This window comes from Zalophus californianus, chromosome 7 (assembly GCF_009762305.2).
Source record: "Zalophus californianus isolate mZalCal1 chromosome 7, mZalCal1.pri.v2, whole genome shotgun sequence".
Classification (NCBI taxonomy): domain Eukaryota; kingdom Metazoa; phylum Chordata; class Mammalia; order Carnivora; family Otariidae; genus Zalophus; species Zalophus californianus.
Genome location: NC_045601.1, coordinates 10,217,009 through 10,232,825, shown reverse-complemented (window position 1 = coordinate 10,232,825; position 15,817 = coordinate 10,217,009). Strand labels below are relative to the sequence as shown.

Sequence of the window (15,817 nt, the reverse complement as noted above, 5' to 3'; positions counted from 1 at the left end):
CATCTTTTGTTAAGTTTGGATTTTTCCCTTTGCATTTTACTTTTTTTTAAGATTTTATTTATTTATTTTAGAAAGAGGAGGCGGACGGGGGAGGGGCAGAGGGAGAGGGAGAGAATCTCAAGCAGACACCCCGCTGAGCGCGGAGCCCCAGGTGGGGCTTCATCTCACGACCCTGAGACCGTGACCTGAGCCGAAATCAAGAGTCAGACGCTTAACCAACTGAGCCACCCAGGCACCCCATTCCCTTTGCATTTTAAAAAAGCAGAGTTCAGTTACTTTATATGGTGAAGTTCTACGGTTTTAAAAGTTCAACAATTTTCTCCCTGAATTTGGGGCAGGAATAAATGAGATGGTAGACAAGTGGGTCTCTCGGGATGTGAGTGCCCTATTTATTATTCCTTCAAGAAGAAAACAAGACTTATTCGGAGAGTGGCTTTAAAATAGGCATGAATTAACAAACAACTTACTTCAGACCTCTGCTAAGCCTGGGTCTCCTCTCTGAGTGAAAAACTTTGTGTCCCTGGACTCACACAGCACACACGGCACCCCCCTCCCCATCTCCCCAGACCCCCTCTTTCTTTGCTGATTGTGAGGTTCCTGCCAGGTGGGGATTCTGTCACTGTTTCTGCCCCCACACCCACAGCTACTGACAATTTGCAAGGGGCCAGGGTGGGGGGGGGGTGGCCCTTTATGAAGAAAAAGACCATTTCAAGCTTTTAAGTTCTCTTTCAAAACGCTTGCATATAAAAATGTCCTTAAGAATACTGACTCATATAACCTTGAAGTACTGTTAGAGGTCTCTCCCCCCAAATTCTAGTGTTCTTTATCCATTAGCTATTGCAGACTTCAATTACTCTTTTTTCAACGGCCATACTTAAACCACAAAAGAGCAGCCTAAGAAGCAGAGGCACAATTGTTGCCAACAACAAAAACCCAAACCAAAAACACAGGGTAATTGAGGATTCAAACAGGAACACCACCTTCTATGCCCTGTGACACGGGGTAGGCCACAGGGGTTCGTCATCTGCAGGGACGAGGAACAGATTTTATGAACAGCCACTGGCGTCAGTCTGAATGCTGAAGAGAAACTTCCTTTGTGCTCAGGTGGGTATTTGAAGGCCTGCGTTTCAAGGCCCTGTTATTCACATCTACCCTGGACGCAGGCATGCCTGAAAGCTGTTGGCTGGGGCGGCTGTTGAATTTATTATGTGAAAAAAACCGACACCTTTGGAGGGCCCTGAGGCGTTCGGCCACCTGAGTTGCCTGGCCCTCTCTGGTGGCGCAGACGAGCTGCAGGGGATGGGCCTCAGGACAAGCAGCGGCTAGGGACACATTTGGGAGGAGCAAGAGCTCCTCTTGAGAAGGGGAAGATCTTGAGAGAGGTCTTCCCAGGGTGGGAAGAGTCACTGGCTCAGAGGACGAAGGGCAGGGGCACACGGACTGGGGTGTGCGTGTGGAGGACACCAGTCCTGGGCATCCGGACATCTTTGGTGCCCACCTTCCAGAACTATTGGCCTTCCATATAGCATGCGCCTTGAGGACCTACTGTGTGCTAGAAGCTCTGCCAGACAGTGGGAACATGCAAGTGGGTAAGGCCTGGTCCCTGCCCTCCAGCAGCAACTGGGGGGGAGACCCGAAAGCAGATCCTTGTACTGGTTGCCCTAGCGAGGTCCCAGGTCTTCCCTCCAACCTGTGAGGACCACCAGCAGAGAACGAGTCTCCCCCTCCTCCCAGCACAGGACTGGCCCCTGCTAGCACAACACGACCTATTGGTTGAATATCGTATATACATACACGAACTGCACAGTAGAAGTCCAAAGGAGGAAACAGCTCGGCTTACAAAGAGAAGTTCAAACTGGTCCTTTAAGGATGACAGCTATCTAGGCAGACAGCAGGAAAGGGAAGCCCAAGGGGAGAAGGTATCGTGCCTGGAAATAGGAAACAGCATCACCTATTCAAGGGGGTGCAAAGAGGCCACGGTGCTGTGAGCACAGGCTCTCTCTAAGACTGAATAGCAAGAGCAGGCCAGGTGCATGGAAGACCGTATGTGCCCCGTGGGAGGCCCAGAGGTGGTTGTGAGACTGGCATCAGGCAAGCTGGCTCTGAGGGACTGGGGTGGCCAGAGTGGCCAGGAGACTCTGCTCGTCAGACAGCCCAGCAGCACCCCTTGCTGGCCCCTCTGCTCCCACGTCTGTGTTTGTTCATGTATGGGTCCTCCACGGCCTCTGGCATGGTATTTTGCCTAGAGTCAATACAGTGGACCCGCAAACAACATGGGTTTGAACTGCATGGGGCCACTTACACATGTGTTGTTTTTTTTTTTTCCCCCGATAAATACAGAACAGTATTGTAAATGTACTTTCTCTTCATGATTTTCTTTTTTTTTTCATGATTTTCTTAATAACATTTTCTTTTCTCTAGCTTCCTTGATTATAAGAACACAGTACATAATGTGTAAAATATACAAAATATATCTTCATCAACTTTATGTTATTGGTAAGGTTTCTGGTCAACAATAGGCTATTAGTAATTAAGTTTTGGGGGAGTTGAAAGTTATACTTGGATTTTCAACTGTGCAACTGTCGGCCCCCCAACCCCAACATTGTTTAAGGGTCAACCGTATGTCCTAAATGTCAGTTGACTTTTTTTTTTTCCGCCCAGTTCTGTGGACCTTCAGTCAGTTAATGATGGCACAGCTCTCCAGATATTTAGTCAAAGAGTTTTGGCGTTTAGCTTAAGTCTTAAGCTTCATTTGACCATGTCTGTTGAATTCTAGCCTTCAGTTCATCTTGTATCAAAGTTTTAATCTTTCCAAAATGTGCTTTGGAACTACAGGATCACTATTTTGTCTTAAGAAGTTCAAGCAGATCCTTTTCCAAGTCACTGCTACGCAGACCAGGCTTTTTTAGTAGTTCTAGTGTGGATGAGTGCATCATCCCCACTTTTTAAAACACTGTCCTTGACAATTTAGTTTTTAAACTTTTCTGACTAAATTAACACAAATTTTATTGATTAGATTATTACTTTTAAACCTATATCTGGCTTTCTAAGGTTTCTGCCCACGTTTGCAAGAGCTGAATTGATACAGTAGATTTCAGGCTGACATAAGGCCAGTGAGGCACCAAGTCATGATTAATTGAGGCCTCAGGGGCACCCAATTGGCACGGTCTCTGGAGAGCTGACCTTATCTTTGATGTATTCAAAGCAAGTTATTTTTACCCGGATACTTAGGGAAGTACACAGCCATGTCATCTCTTTGCTTTCTCCTTATTGCAGAAGCCGTTGAGATGTCTGATAGGGCAGCCACTGGGGGGCCAGGCAGGTGGGACACATGCCAAGAGAGGGTATCCTGCTTGGCAAGGCCACCCAGGCTCCTTGGGATGGCTCCACCGCTGTTTAATTATCCTAAGTGGAAGGGTTGTCCTCAGCCAAGGGGTAAAGCAGAGGGCTGCTCCTTAGTCTTCCCGTTTCCCTGCCCTCCCACCACCTGCTCTCCCCTCAGGTGTTCCTGAACTCTCTTGTTTTCTCCTTCCATAACCTGCTTGGAGAACTTCCATTTTCCATGAATAGAAAATGGCTGGTAACCGCTCAAAATGCTTGCCCTACCACTGGGATTGGTATTTTCATAAATACCCAAAAGGGCTGCAGCAGGTTTTCAAGCCTCTGTCCTCCTCTTAAAGAAGATTGGGGTGAAGGGTGAGGGGCCCCTGATATCATGACGTGTGCATGGTGGATTCTGTCCATGCGGGGGGGGGGGGGCGGGCAGAGGGTGCAGCTCTGCAGATACCGCCATCCCCGGGGAGTTTTTACCACACTGATGGCAGAAGGTACCCCACCGATGAAATCAGACTCTCTGAGGGCAGGACAGAAAGATTGGTAGTTTTGGAAGCTCTTCCCATAACTCCTGCTCGGGCTGTTTGTGGGGGCCTCAGTGGGTGATGGGACTCACGGCTACCCCTTGGCAAATTTACCAAATGTTGCAACTGTTGCTGTCTGATTGTGTGTACTTTCAGTGTGTATAAATTAAAAGGGACAGCTACCTTTAATGCTACTGGCTCTGTTTTGAGAACACCATGAAGTTTCCCAAGATTTCCTCCAGCCCCTAGGGTCGGCCCTGCCTGTCTATTGGCTGCAGAGTCTCTGCTGAAGCCCTTAGATATTCTTCTATTCATCCCCTGTGGCCTCCTGCTCTTGGCTGCACAGCTAGCTGCCCCGAATTCTTTCTGGCAGGCCTCACAGGGCTGGGAGAGGTCTAGATGAGGATAAAACTCCCATGTTTTATCTTCCTGTAGAGCAGGGGTTCTCAACCCTGGGGGCAATTCTGATTTAATGGGTCTGGGGCTGGGCCCATGCATTAGGGGAACTTCAAAAGCTCCCTGGGTGATTCTAATGTGAACTCAGAGACAAGAACTAGATTGTAAGAGAAAATGAAACTAAAAAATATACATATTTGTATTTTCTTCAACATTTAAAAAACTGGTTCTGGAAGATAATGAAAGATGCTGGTCAGACAATAAACAAAATATGGAAATTATTTTTTAAATATACATTTAAACATATTTTGGGTATATATAATATACCTTTAAATGTATATTTAAGGGTATATTTATACTTATATTTTTTGAATATATATATATATAAAATTTATATTCCTTCCATCCAATACCAGTATTTTTGAGGAGGCCAGTGTACAAGGTGGGAGATAGATCTTGGTATCAGGATCACCCTCTGTATTAATTAGGGCACAACACTAACTGCTGTAACGAATAAATCCCGGGCCTTCAGCAACTTAACACTGTGGGAATTTGGTGTCCATGTAACAGTATGGAGGGTGAAGGGGTCAGAGGGGCAGCTCTACTCCGCACAGTCATCCAGGGTCCCCAGTTTGTGGTTCCAAGGTGGCCCTGCCGGGAGGGGAGATAGTGGGCGGGACTCCATGGGGAGATACCCATTGGCTGGGCCCGGCCGTGTGTGCTCGAACCCCATTGGCCAGAGTTCAGTCACGTGGCCGCCCCCACCCGCGTGAACTAGTCCCGGCGTCTCCAGTCCTGGCAAGGAGCAGGAAGGCTGTGGGACAGCAGGCCCTCTGCGCCCCGGGAACGTTTGTGCGTCAGGTGCCTTCCAGAAAGGCGTACGTGTCCCAAGGCCAAGTGTGGCCCCTGCCCGTAGAAATGCAGACCCCGGGCCTCTCTCCTCGGTGCGAGAGCCTGCAGGGGACAAGCGACTGTGTTAAGGATGTGTGCTCTTTGTCCTCTTTTCTCCACAGATATCGCAAACGGCACCAGTTCAGGGGGGTATCGCCCACCTCCCAGAACCAAAGAAGTCATCATCAATGGCCAGACTGTGAAACTTAAGTACTGTTTCACCTGCAAGATTTTCCGGCCCCCTCGTGCCTCTCATTGTAGCCTTTGCGATAACTGCGTAGGTGAGTAGCCGCCGAAGTTGCCTCTGTTCCACCTCTCACGCGGGCCCTAAAATGTCTGTAGCTGATGGGGGGCTGATTTCCTTGGAGGGGACTGTGCTAAACACTCAGCACGTGTGTCTCTCTCATCCTCCGGAACTGAGCAACTCAAACCTAGTTAATATTTCAAGCGCCTCCTGCCGCGGATCCCACTCACCAAGCCTAGTGTTACCAGATCTCTGTTTTTGCTTTTTCCGTCTTCCGGCACCTCCGCTCCCAGGCCTTCTCCTCCCGGAGCGCACACACCAGAGGGGGGTTCTTTGTTGCCTGGAGCTGCCACATCCGCAGGCGCTAGCAATAAAACGATGTTACCCCGAGGTCCCTCCGTTGCCCAAATGTAGCCGGATGTGCTTTGTCCAGTTCTCCCAAGTGCTCAGAGAGGCACTTGGTGGGGGAGTTGGAGGCCCCGTGAAGCCCACGGAGCGGAAAAGAGGCAGAGGCTGAAAGATTTTCGGGCCTACAGTTGGGATCGTTGCTCTTCCCAGAGGCCACCAAGACCTTCCCTCTGGGTCCACTTGCTTTCTCCAGGACAGACTAGAGAAACAGGCAGAGGGAATGGATAGCACAGAGGTCCTCTGTTGTAAGGTGTGACTCTACTGTTAGGCCACCATTGGCCCAGCACAGGGTTTTTACGGCTGACATGGGTCTCAGCCCCTTGGAATTACTTGACAAGCACTTCCTGTCACTTCAGACTTGAGAGCTGCTGGTCACACCCACAGACCATCTTCTTTCCTGGCCTGAAGCTTCTTAGAGATGAAGTTGGCAAAGAGATGGTAGAAGACCCAGGTCACAGGAAGGGTGGGTGACACAAAGGCTCTGCCCACTGGGAAAGACCCACATTTCTCCAGTCCCATAGCCTGCCTCTAATAGAAATGACCGTGGATAATTCTGGGCATTAAGCCCGGGAATCCTCTTTTAGCTCAGACCCAACCTTGTTCCCCTCAGTAACACATCGTCAATGGCCAGCACTCTTTCTGAGTCTGTTAGAATTTGTAGTCTCAATTCTTGAGGAAAATAAAATGTTATAATGCGCTTCTGCTGTGCAAAACTGTTTTCCTTTTATTTGTCTGAAAATTACTTCATCCTAACTTTAAAAACCTACAGTTGGGTAGAAAGTCCCTGTTTTTCCCATCAGGGCTTGTCTTGGTTTTATTAACTTAGATAAATTACTTTTAACCTTTCCCCCAAGCAGAAGAGGATGGAATTCAGTTCAGTCTTTTACCATTTTGCAAGTAGCCTGAGTCAAGAGCCGGGAATCTGGCACCAGAAGGCCTGGGTGCAAATACTAGCATCGTGACTCAGACAAGCTATGTAAACTCTCTATGCCTCAGTTTTCTCATCTGTACAATGGGGTTGATAACAGTAACTACTTTATGGGACAGTTGAGGGATTAAATGGATCAATACAAGGAATAGTGCCTGGAATAGTGCCTTGGAATAGTGTCTGGTGTAGAGCAAATATTACTGTTGTGTCTGTAATAGTTGTTGCCATTTGTTATTACTTCTGCTCCCTTGATTTTTGATTGGCTTTCTCTGGGTAATTTCTTGATCTACTGTAGCCCTCTGTGGGTGTGATGATCAAAACCACACCTGGTCCTCCATGTGGGGGCAGACTAGGATTTCTAGGTCACATGACAGCCTTTGTTAGATTTCTGATAGGCTTCCTGGTGACTTCAGCCCCAGTGGCCATCTTGAGGACGCTTTTAAGTCAGAGCATTGCAGTGGCTTAAATATCTTCAGGGAATAACCTGTAGGGATTCTCAAGACCCTTGCTTGGGTCATAATTTTGATAATAATGATGGAACATTATATGATGTAACTTACACTTTTCCCAAAAACTCTTCTGTTACTTTGCATGCCTTCTCCTGGAGGTCTAGTGACTTATTCTAGTAGGCATTTATAGGTAGGGAGTTGGTATCTACAAATCCAAAGAGTTTACTGGGCACCTCCTTCTCTTTATTATTTATAAAAATGTTTACCCATTTCTAGATACCTGACTGTTCACTTACATCAACTGGTCTCAATCTTCTGTTTCCTTTCTCTAGGCTAGACTCCTAATCATGATCAAACACCCTTCCCAGCTCATTGTGTTTTAAAATTCTCTTCAGATTATTGTAAAACACTTTCCGAAAGCTCATATAATCATCTTATTCATTCCCTCCAACACCTGGAGGTGTACATACATGTCCCTTAAATAACCCTGATGAATTAGATGTAAAATCCCCTAACCAAAATTATATATCAACCCCAGTTAATTGTGTACTTCTCCTCGAGTAGAACTGTTTACGATACTACGATGCCTTTGGAAGCTACCAGCTGAGAAAGTAAGAGCCACCAGTCTATAGTGTCTAGGAACCCTTCTGCAACCTTTCTGATAAATCCAAGTCACAGTGGCAATCCAGCACTCCCCAAATAAGCATGGTGGTGTCCTATAATCAGGAGACACAGAACAGCAGAGGGAAAGGCAAAGAAAGGGGAAAGTTAGGGAGTGGACTCATGAGGAGGAAAAGTGGCCAAAGAGCACATTGCCAACATCTGCCTCTAAGCAGCATCTGCTGGTCCTGGGGCTGGAGTGGGGCAACCCTTGATTAGGGCCCCAGTGTACAAATGACAGGTGAGATAAGTAGCATCCAGCTGATTGAAAATAAAACTACTCACAGCACTCCTGGAACAACCACACAGTGATTCAGACCTACATAGCTTTGGTTTTCCAGTTCATTATGCTACAAATGGGCCTTTGGGGTGACCCATTAGTGGACCGGCAAATTGGACCTTCTTCCACATTCAGGGAAAGTGGAGTGGAAAGCAAATGTCTCCAACTCAGAAGTGTAATTGCAGAGTTTGCCATGATTTTATTTTTAGATAGAAAGTTTTTATTGAAAGAATTAGACTTTTTGCAGCCAGGGGAAACATACAGTGATGTGCTGAAAGCCAGGGTTAGCACATACGGCTTGCCTTCCCTTGTAATGAAGGGGTTTGGGTTGGTTCTTCCTACGTACACAACTAAATGTTGCTTTACACTGGGAGAGGAGAGAGGAAGAATGCAGTTTCCCAGGCAGTCCAGAAGAGTATTTTTCTTTGTTAAATAAGTTGGAAACAAGAGCAAACTGGTAGGGACTCTGTATTTTTAGTTGAGGACTGAGAGAAAAGCTTTCGTGGAGAGCACTCTGGTGCAAATATAGAATGCGTTAGCAGAGCCTAGTGGTTGGCAGTATGCACAAGACCCGGGACTGGATCCAGGTCCTGTCATTACATGGTATTCATACCGGGGTAGGTTATCTCACTATCCCCAACAGTTACCACATCTGTAAAATGGGATAACCATAGTACTACCTCATAGGTTTCTTTTAAGGATTAAGTGAGATAATGTCCGACAAGGACCCCATATAGACCTGATGCACACTGGGGCCTCAGTGAGTGCTTGCCTTCAGTGTTATGGGTAACCACGGAAATGCTGCCATAACGCTCCCCAATAACTGCAGAGAACAAGGTTCATCTTCACAGTGTGGTAGGAGTCACCTTGTCTTCCTGTAATCTGGTGTGCTTTAGAGGACCTGCAGTGCTAGAGGTGACTATACCCTCCCCACCCCTCTGGTTTTGTCTCTGTTTACCTCTGTTTCTGTCTCTCTCTCAGAACCTTTCTCTGTCTTCTGTCTTGTCCTTTTTCTCTATTGCCATCAGTTGTTTCTGTACATATGGAACCGAGTGTTTTGGCTCATTTGTTAATCCAGGCAATCTTTGAAGTTATACAATATTTTTAAATGACCAACATCTGGGGCCTTGGAGCCCCTTGTGCTCTCTCTGATCCTCAGGATCCCTCAGATCATTATTAAAGTGAGACTAACTGAAGGTGCTGGAAAGCAAACTGTGTGCTTGGGAGGGCCTCTCAAACTCACTGTGTACATCCCAGAGCCCCGAGTCTGCTCCACATTTCAGGGAAGTCTGTCCTTTGGTGGTGTCTGGTCTCCTGTCACAATAGCCAGCAGCTTTCACAGGAAATGGGTATTCTGAATACAATCTAAACCTGTAATTAAAAGGGACTTACTTGAAAGTAGGTTAATCACACACTGTGGACTAAGTTGAGTTTGCTCAACAATGAGATGGTGCACGCAAGCATTTGTAAGCCTGCTCTACCATGAGTTTGTCTGGCTCTGACCAGGCAGAATGCAGCTTAGCCTGAGGCCCAGAGGTGGCCTTTGGAGACAGGAGCCCCCTGGGACCCAGACCTGCTGCCCTGCGTGGGCAAGGAGGACCCTCTCCGCATATGCAGTGCCATATCCGGAAGTGCTGTGAGGACAAAGAAAAGGGCATGTGAAGCCCTCAGGCTTTGTTGGCCCCTGGGGAACGCTCAGCACTGCCAGCCTCTTTCCTCACACAGGGGGTGCCCTGGTCCCATTTTGTTCTGTCCTCGTCTATTAGTTCTGGTGTAGGTGGCACAAAGAACCCCCAGAGGCCCTACACAGGGACTTGGTGTTCAGTGACTCTTGTTTTTGGTAGGGCTGTACCAACCATCTTTAAAAATCCTTATAAACTCCTCTTCTCATTCCCTGTCTCTTTTTTGCTGTGCTCTTTCTCTCCTGAGAGTGCTGCACACTCCCCTTCTCACCCCACCCCACAGTGTCTTCCTCCCATTGAGCCAGCTGCTTCCTCTGTGATGTGGTTTTCTGAGCTCAACTGCTGATATTTTGTCTGTTGTGTACACTCTGTGTACATTAGAGCTCACTCATTAGAGTTACTGCTTCACGGTTGTGCTCAATATTAAGAGGTTTAGAATATCTTGAGATTTGGAATTGCAGGTGCCTTCTGGTGTGGAGTTGCATTCTGGAATTTCTTTTTAACTATTAAGTATGGTGAGAGGGCTATTAATTTACCATAGGAAAGTGTATCATTTGAGGGGAGTGGGGAGAGCTGGCATTTGTATCCTCCCAAGAACCAAAACAAACAGGGCTTTACTGTACCCCGCCCCCCAGTTTCAAATATCTTTCCTTTTCAGTCGCATGTAATAATCACCTATGTGTCAGACCCTGCACTAGTAGCTAGATACATCAAAATAAAAGTCCTCGAAGATCATTACTAAGAACAGTTCAAAGAGAATTCAGGATAGAAATCATTGTACTTATTATGTTGCATAAGCCAAAGAGAGTAATTTTACACTGGTAAAGAGTACAATTAACAGTTCAGTCATCAACATATATGTACCAAATAACATTGCATCAAAATACAAAAGTAAAAATTATTAGAGAAGATGAGGATAATTTGGTATAAACATAATGCTAATGAGAAACAATTGCATATTTCTAATTTTGATGGTTCAGGTAAGTAAAATACAAGTAAGGAAATAAAGAATACTAATATATAATTAATACATATATGCTGAACTTTTTTTCTACAAAGTATGTACTTACCTTTTTTTTAAAACTGTGTGTGGAATATTTAATAATCAATCCTACTAGGCCACAAAAAATTCCTGGCTTTCTAAAAACAGATATTGCACAGACCGTATCTGATGGCACAATAGTAAAACTAGAAATCAGTCACAAAAAGACAAATTCACAAACCTGACCAATTGTGATATTTTTAAAAAACTTTTTAAACTTCAGACACAAACCTCAAAATCAGTTGTGGAATAGATTGAAAATGACAGTAAGAAACATGCAAAAGGAAACTGTATGCTTATTAGCATTCTCAATTTTAAACACACAAAATAGTTGACCTAAGCAGAAAAGGAATTATTTGGAAAGCTGTCAGGTAGCTCATAAAAATGAAGGAGAAGCCTGAGAACCAGGCTCAGAAACCAGGAAGAGCCAGGGAAGGCTGAGTGACTGAGTGCAAACGGTCACAACTGCAAGAGGATGTCACAGGGAGGCACAAGCACCACAAGCAAAATGTTTGTTGCACCATCATGGAGTTCTAATTCTGCTGCTGCTATCAGCTTAAAACTGTGACTCTGTCCATCTGCAAGGACTCTGGGTTCAGACATCTGGGTGGGAGCACGTGGGCCTGTTTCACTTCCACACCCAAGAAGCTAGCAAGGTGGGAGAGGTTAACTACCCACTTTCAGCTTCTATAACGGGGGTGGGAGGGTGGGGTCCTGCCTCCCACCTATTTTGGGATTCTCCCCAAAAACAGGAAGTTTACTTAGATGGTGAATGGCCAATAAAATAAAAGGTTTTTTAAAATCTAGTACAAAAAGCAAAACTGAATTTAGAAACAAATAAATGAACGTAGCATCCATCTCAAGAAGATAGAAAAAAAATAGCAAAATAAACTTAAGAAAAACAGGAAGAAAATGATTAATGACCTAGAAAAACAGAAGAATAAATATGATACCATCTCTAATTCTTGGAAAATAAACAATGTAAAGATAAACTTCTGGTAAGACTGAAAGAGAAAATAACAAGAAAGTGGAAATAACAGATTCAAATAAGACAAAGATAGGTGAATTTTTTAGTTATTAGAAAATAATTACATTAGTTTGCATATTACATAACTCTACGCTGATGGCTTTGAAAAATCTGTGAAACATTTTATGGGAAATGAGTCAAAGAATGAGTGGAAACTTAATAGACTACTCATAATGAAAAACTGAGTAATTTACTGAAGAATCATCCAAGAAAGATGCCAGAACCAAACAATCTTACTTCCAGTGCCCTGAATAGTGTTTCAGATCTTAGAGCAGCTTGGACAGCTTTTCAGTTCATTTCACCAAGATAGCATAAACCTAACACTACAATCTGATAAAAACAACATGAAAAAAACCTCTCATTAATAAATGTATATAAAGGTCAACATGATAACATAGCAAATTTAATCTAGCAGCATAAGATAATAAGAGAATTTGTCATTTTGACATAGAAAGGCATATCCCAGGAATGCAATTTTTAAAAATGTTAATAAGTCTCTTATTATATCAATAGGTCAAAGGCCAAAAGGTCTATGATCATGATAAATAATAAAAAGAGATTTAATAAAATTTGGCACCCATTTCTAACTCTAAAACTTGGTAAACCAAGATTGGGAGGTCTGGTAGGCAGAATTTGGGCCCCATGATCTCCATACCATGGTATTACTCCCATAGTTAGGTCACCTCACATGACAAAGAGGTTTTTCAGATGCCAATAAGGTTACCAATTAACTGAGGTCAAGTAACGATCCAGGTGGGCCCCGTGTAATCACAAGAGCCCTTCAGAGCAAACAGCAGAGATTCCAAGAAGGAGAAGGATTCATCCTGCAAGGTTGGCTTGAAGATTGAGGGGGCCACGTGGGAAAGCTGAGAAGGAAATGAATCCTGTCAACTGCACTAGGCTTGGAAGGAAGAGGACCCAAGCCCAATGGCACCTGCACCCCCCACCTTTACCTTGATCTTAGCCTTGGGAGACCCTGAGCCAAGCTCCTGACCCACTGAAATTTCAAGACACTAAATTTGTGTTGTTTAAAGCTACTGCATTTTGAAGAGATATCTGCAGTCCCGTGTTCATTGCAGCATTAATCACAATAGCCAAGAAATGGAAATGGATGAATGGGTAAAGATGGTGGTATAGGCATACAATAGAATATTACTCCTCCACGAGAAAGAGGGAAACCCTGTCATTTGCGTCAACAAGGATGTATCTCGAGGACATTATGCTAAGTGAAATAAGTCAGAGAAAGACAAATTGTGTATGATACCACTTATATGTAGAATCTAGAATAGCCATACTCATAAAAACAGAGTAAAATGGGGGGTGGGGGACCAAGGGAGATGTTGTTTAAATGTACAACTGCTAGGCAGTTATAAAAAAAACTAATAAAAAAAGAATTTCCTTTAACATGATTGTAAAGATGAGAAAAGCTAACACCTTCTTTATGGCAAAACACTGGAGGTATTTTACATTAACGTTAGAAACAGATTAGGATGTTCACTATCATTGCTAGCATTTAACATTTTTCTAGCTTTTTCTAACTAATGCAGTAAGATGAGATCAAATAAATATGAACTATCAAAAAGAAGCAGGCAAAATTATCCCTTCCTTGTAGAAGACAAGAAAACCAGTAATAACATTAGAACTAGTATCGACAAACATTAGAACTAGTTTTTTTAATTCAGTAGGGTTATTAGTTACCAAATCAATACATTAAAGTAGGTGGCCATATATCACTTAGGAATCACAATAGAAATCAAGATACATTCTCTCCACAAACTTCCTTATAAATTTAACCAATTTGAGGCAGGGGACAAGATCAAATAATTGCACAGTTCAATCAAAAGAATAAGCCAGCCATAATAACCAATAACATTGTGGGGAGAGAGCAATGCAAGGAGACCTGTACTATTAGATATCATGAGGTCCTGACCCACAGACCAGGTGCAGAAAGTGACTTGGGGGCCCCCCTACACGTGTACATATGTGTGTGAATGATTTCTTCATTGTCATTTCTAAATTTTCCAAATCCCTAAAGTGATCATCAGAATGCACAGTCCTCGTTCAGAAGGGTCTTACCGTCCGGTGAGGAAGGCAGAGATCACCAACGCAGTGGAGTATGGCAAGTGCCACAGGGAGGGGTCTTTGGGAGCCCAGACTTCACAGTGCGGGGGGTCCCTATGCTGAGTCATACAGCATAAGCAGGGGTTACTGCGTTGCAGGAGGGCAGGAGACCCATTGGGTCGACACAGCAGGCAGACCAGACAGGAGGACGGAGGCTCAGAGACTTGCGGGGATGCTTGAAAGCAGTCCAGAAGGCCAATCTCCTGAGATTGGGGGGAGCTATTTACTCTAGTCTCCTGTGGGGGCTGCCTCCGAGCTTTCTGCAGTGGCACACGGGCTGAGTTCTTCTGCTCCTTAGGACATCTAGCCCCTTCCTGTTCGCCTGTCAGTTTTTTCTCAGTGTCCAGAGTTTTATCCTTTTTGGTTGAAGTCACAAGTCCTGTAACTAAATTTCAAACTCTGTCAAACAATCTCCTTAATGCTTTTGGATCCAAGCCACCAGTCCTGCTTTCACCTTCTCCTCTTCATGAACAGTTCTGGAAAGTTCCTGCATGCCTCTGATAATTGTGCGCCTGCCTCTGACTCAAAGTGAATACATACAGTCATGAGATCTTTTAGCTGAAAACGAACTTGGAGGGTTTCACGGCTAGTCTGTTGTAGTGGCCCGAGGGCTTAAGGGGGCTTGTGAAATGAAGAGCACATCAGGGACTGTTCCCATCATTGTGATGTAACTCACACGTTGCAGGACTGGGGAGAGAGCCGGAATTCAGTTCACAACTGTGCAGAAAACTGCCATGTGTTCATAAAAGGTTTTAGTCATATCAGAAGTTTAGAGCCAGATTTACCCACCTCTGAGCAATGTACATTAGACCGGGGGGGGGGGGGCGTGTGTTTTTGGCGCTAACTTATTCCTGGTTTGCTTATAAACAGCTCGAGTCCTTTTTCAGAAAGAGAGGGGGGTTTTAATGAAGTCTCTCATTAACAATGATTCAGTGCTATTAACTCAGGTGACAGATGACAGAATTCCAAGTAATCTTCCTGACTCACTTGACAGTAAGAAGACATTCTTTCCTGGAAGTCTTGTTACCTCCTCTTGCATCACATGAAAACCGTTTCTGGTTGCCTCCACACTGTCTGCTCTGTCTGTTCCTGCCGGCTCTCACGTCCCGTACATCACACCCGCTCCCCTTCTCCGGACGCCCCGGCTGGCCTCAGCTCTTCTCTTGGCTCTGCACCGTCCTCCGTGGAGCCTTCACAGCGTAGCTTGGAGCCACCCTCTTGTTCCAGCCGAGTAGCCAGGCTCTTCCCTGGCAATCTCTTCCTCAGCATGCTCTCCCCACGATGCGGTCCTCTGCATTCTGCTTCCAGGAGTTTCTTCCAAAAAAACATTAACATTGAGGGTCCAGAGGTGCTTTTGAGGCAATAACCCAAATAAAATGAAACTCCTCAAAGTCCTTCATCTTGCAGAAGAATCTACTTCATAACATATTTGTTATAGGTGGAAGTACGTGGAAGTACATATAAATGCTTTAAGATGGACTACGTGGGCCCTGGAGTCTGCATTTTAGAACAGCTCCCAGGGGGTTCTTAGTCGCAGTCAAGGCTGAGAGCCAGGGGAACAGGCAGGGTTCCAGCCTGGAGGTCGGCCATGTGGAAGCCTCAGGAACTGCTCATCTCTCACAGAGAGCAGGCCAGCCGTGAGGCTTCCTACAGGAGGCAGCCACTTCTGGAAGAGAAACTGCTAAGGTGATTTGCCACCTTGAAATGTTAATATTAATAAGTAGCTGCCATCTTTAGGGCCTGCTAGAAGCCATGCATTAGAAGTGTTGAAAACTCATCAATAAGGCTGTATTTCTCCTCCAGCTCCCCTTAGGGCCATCTTTGGATGTCTG

At 45.0% G+C, this 15,817-nt stretch overlaps 1 protein-coding gene across 3 annotated transcripts in view; it reads left to right on the top strand.

Annotated features, from left to right (window-relative positions):
• ZDHHC14 (zinc finger DHHC-type palmitoyltransferase 14) overlaps positions 1-15,817 on the top strand; it is a 266,206-nt gene that overhangs the window by 190,337 nt on the left and 60,052 nt on the right. For 2 of the 3 annotated variants that reach the window (XM_027603528.2, XM_027603529.2), the window contains exon 3: positions 5,267-5,425. The exons of the other annotated variant lie outside the window; for it this stretch is intronic. In XM_027603528.2, the coding sequence (XP_027459329.1) occupies positions 5,267-5,425 (159 nt within the window). The remainder of the gene's footprint in view (positions 1-5,266; positions 5,426-15,817) is intronic. 3 annotated transcript variants of the gene reach the window in all.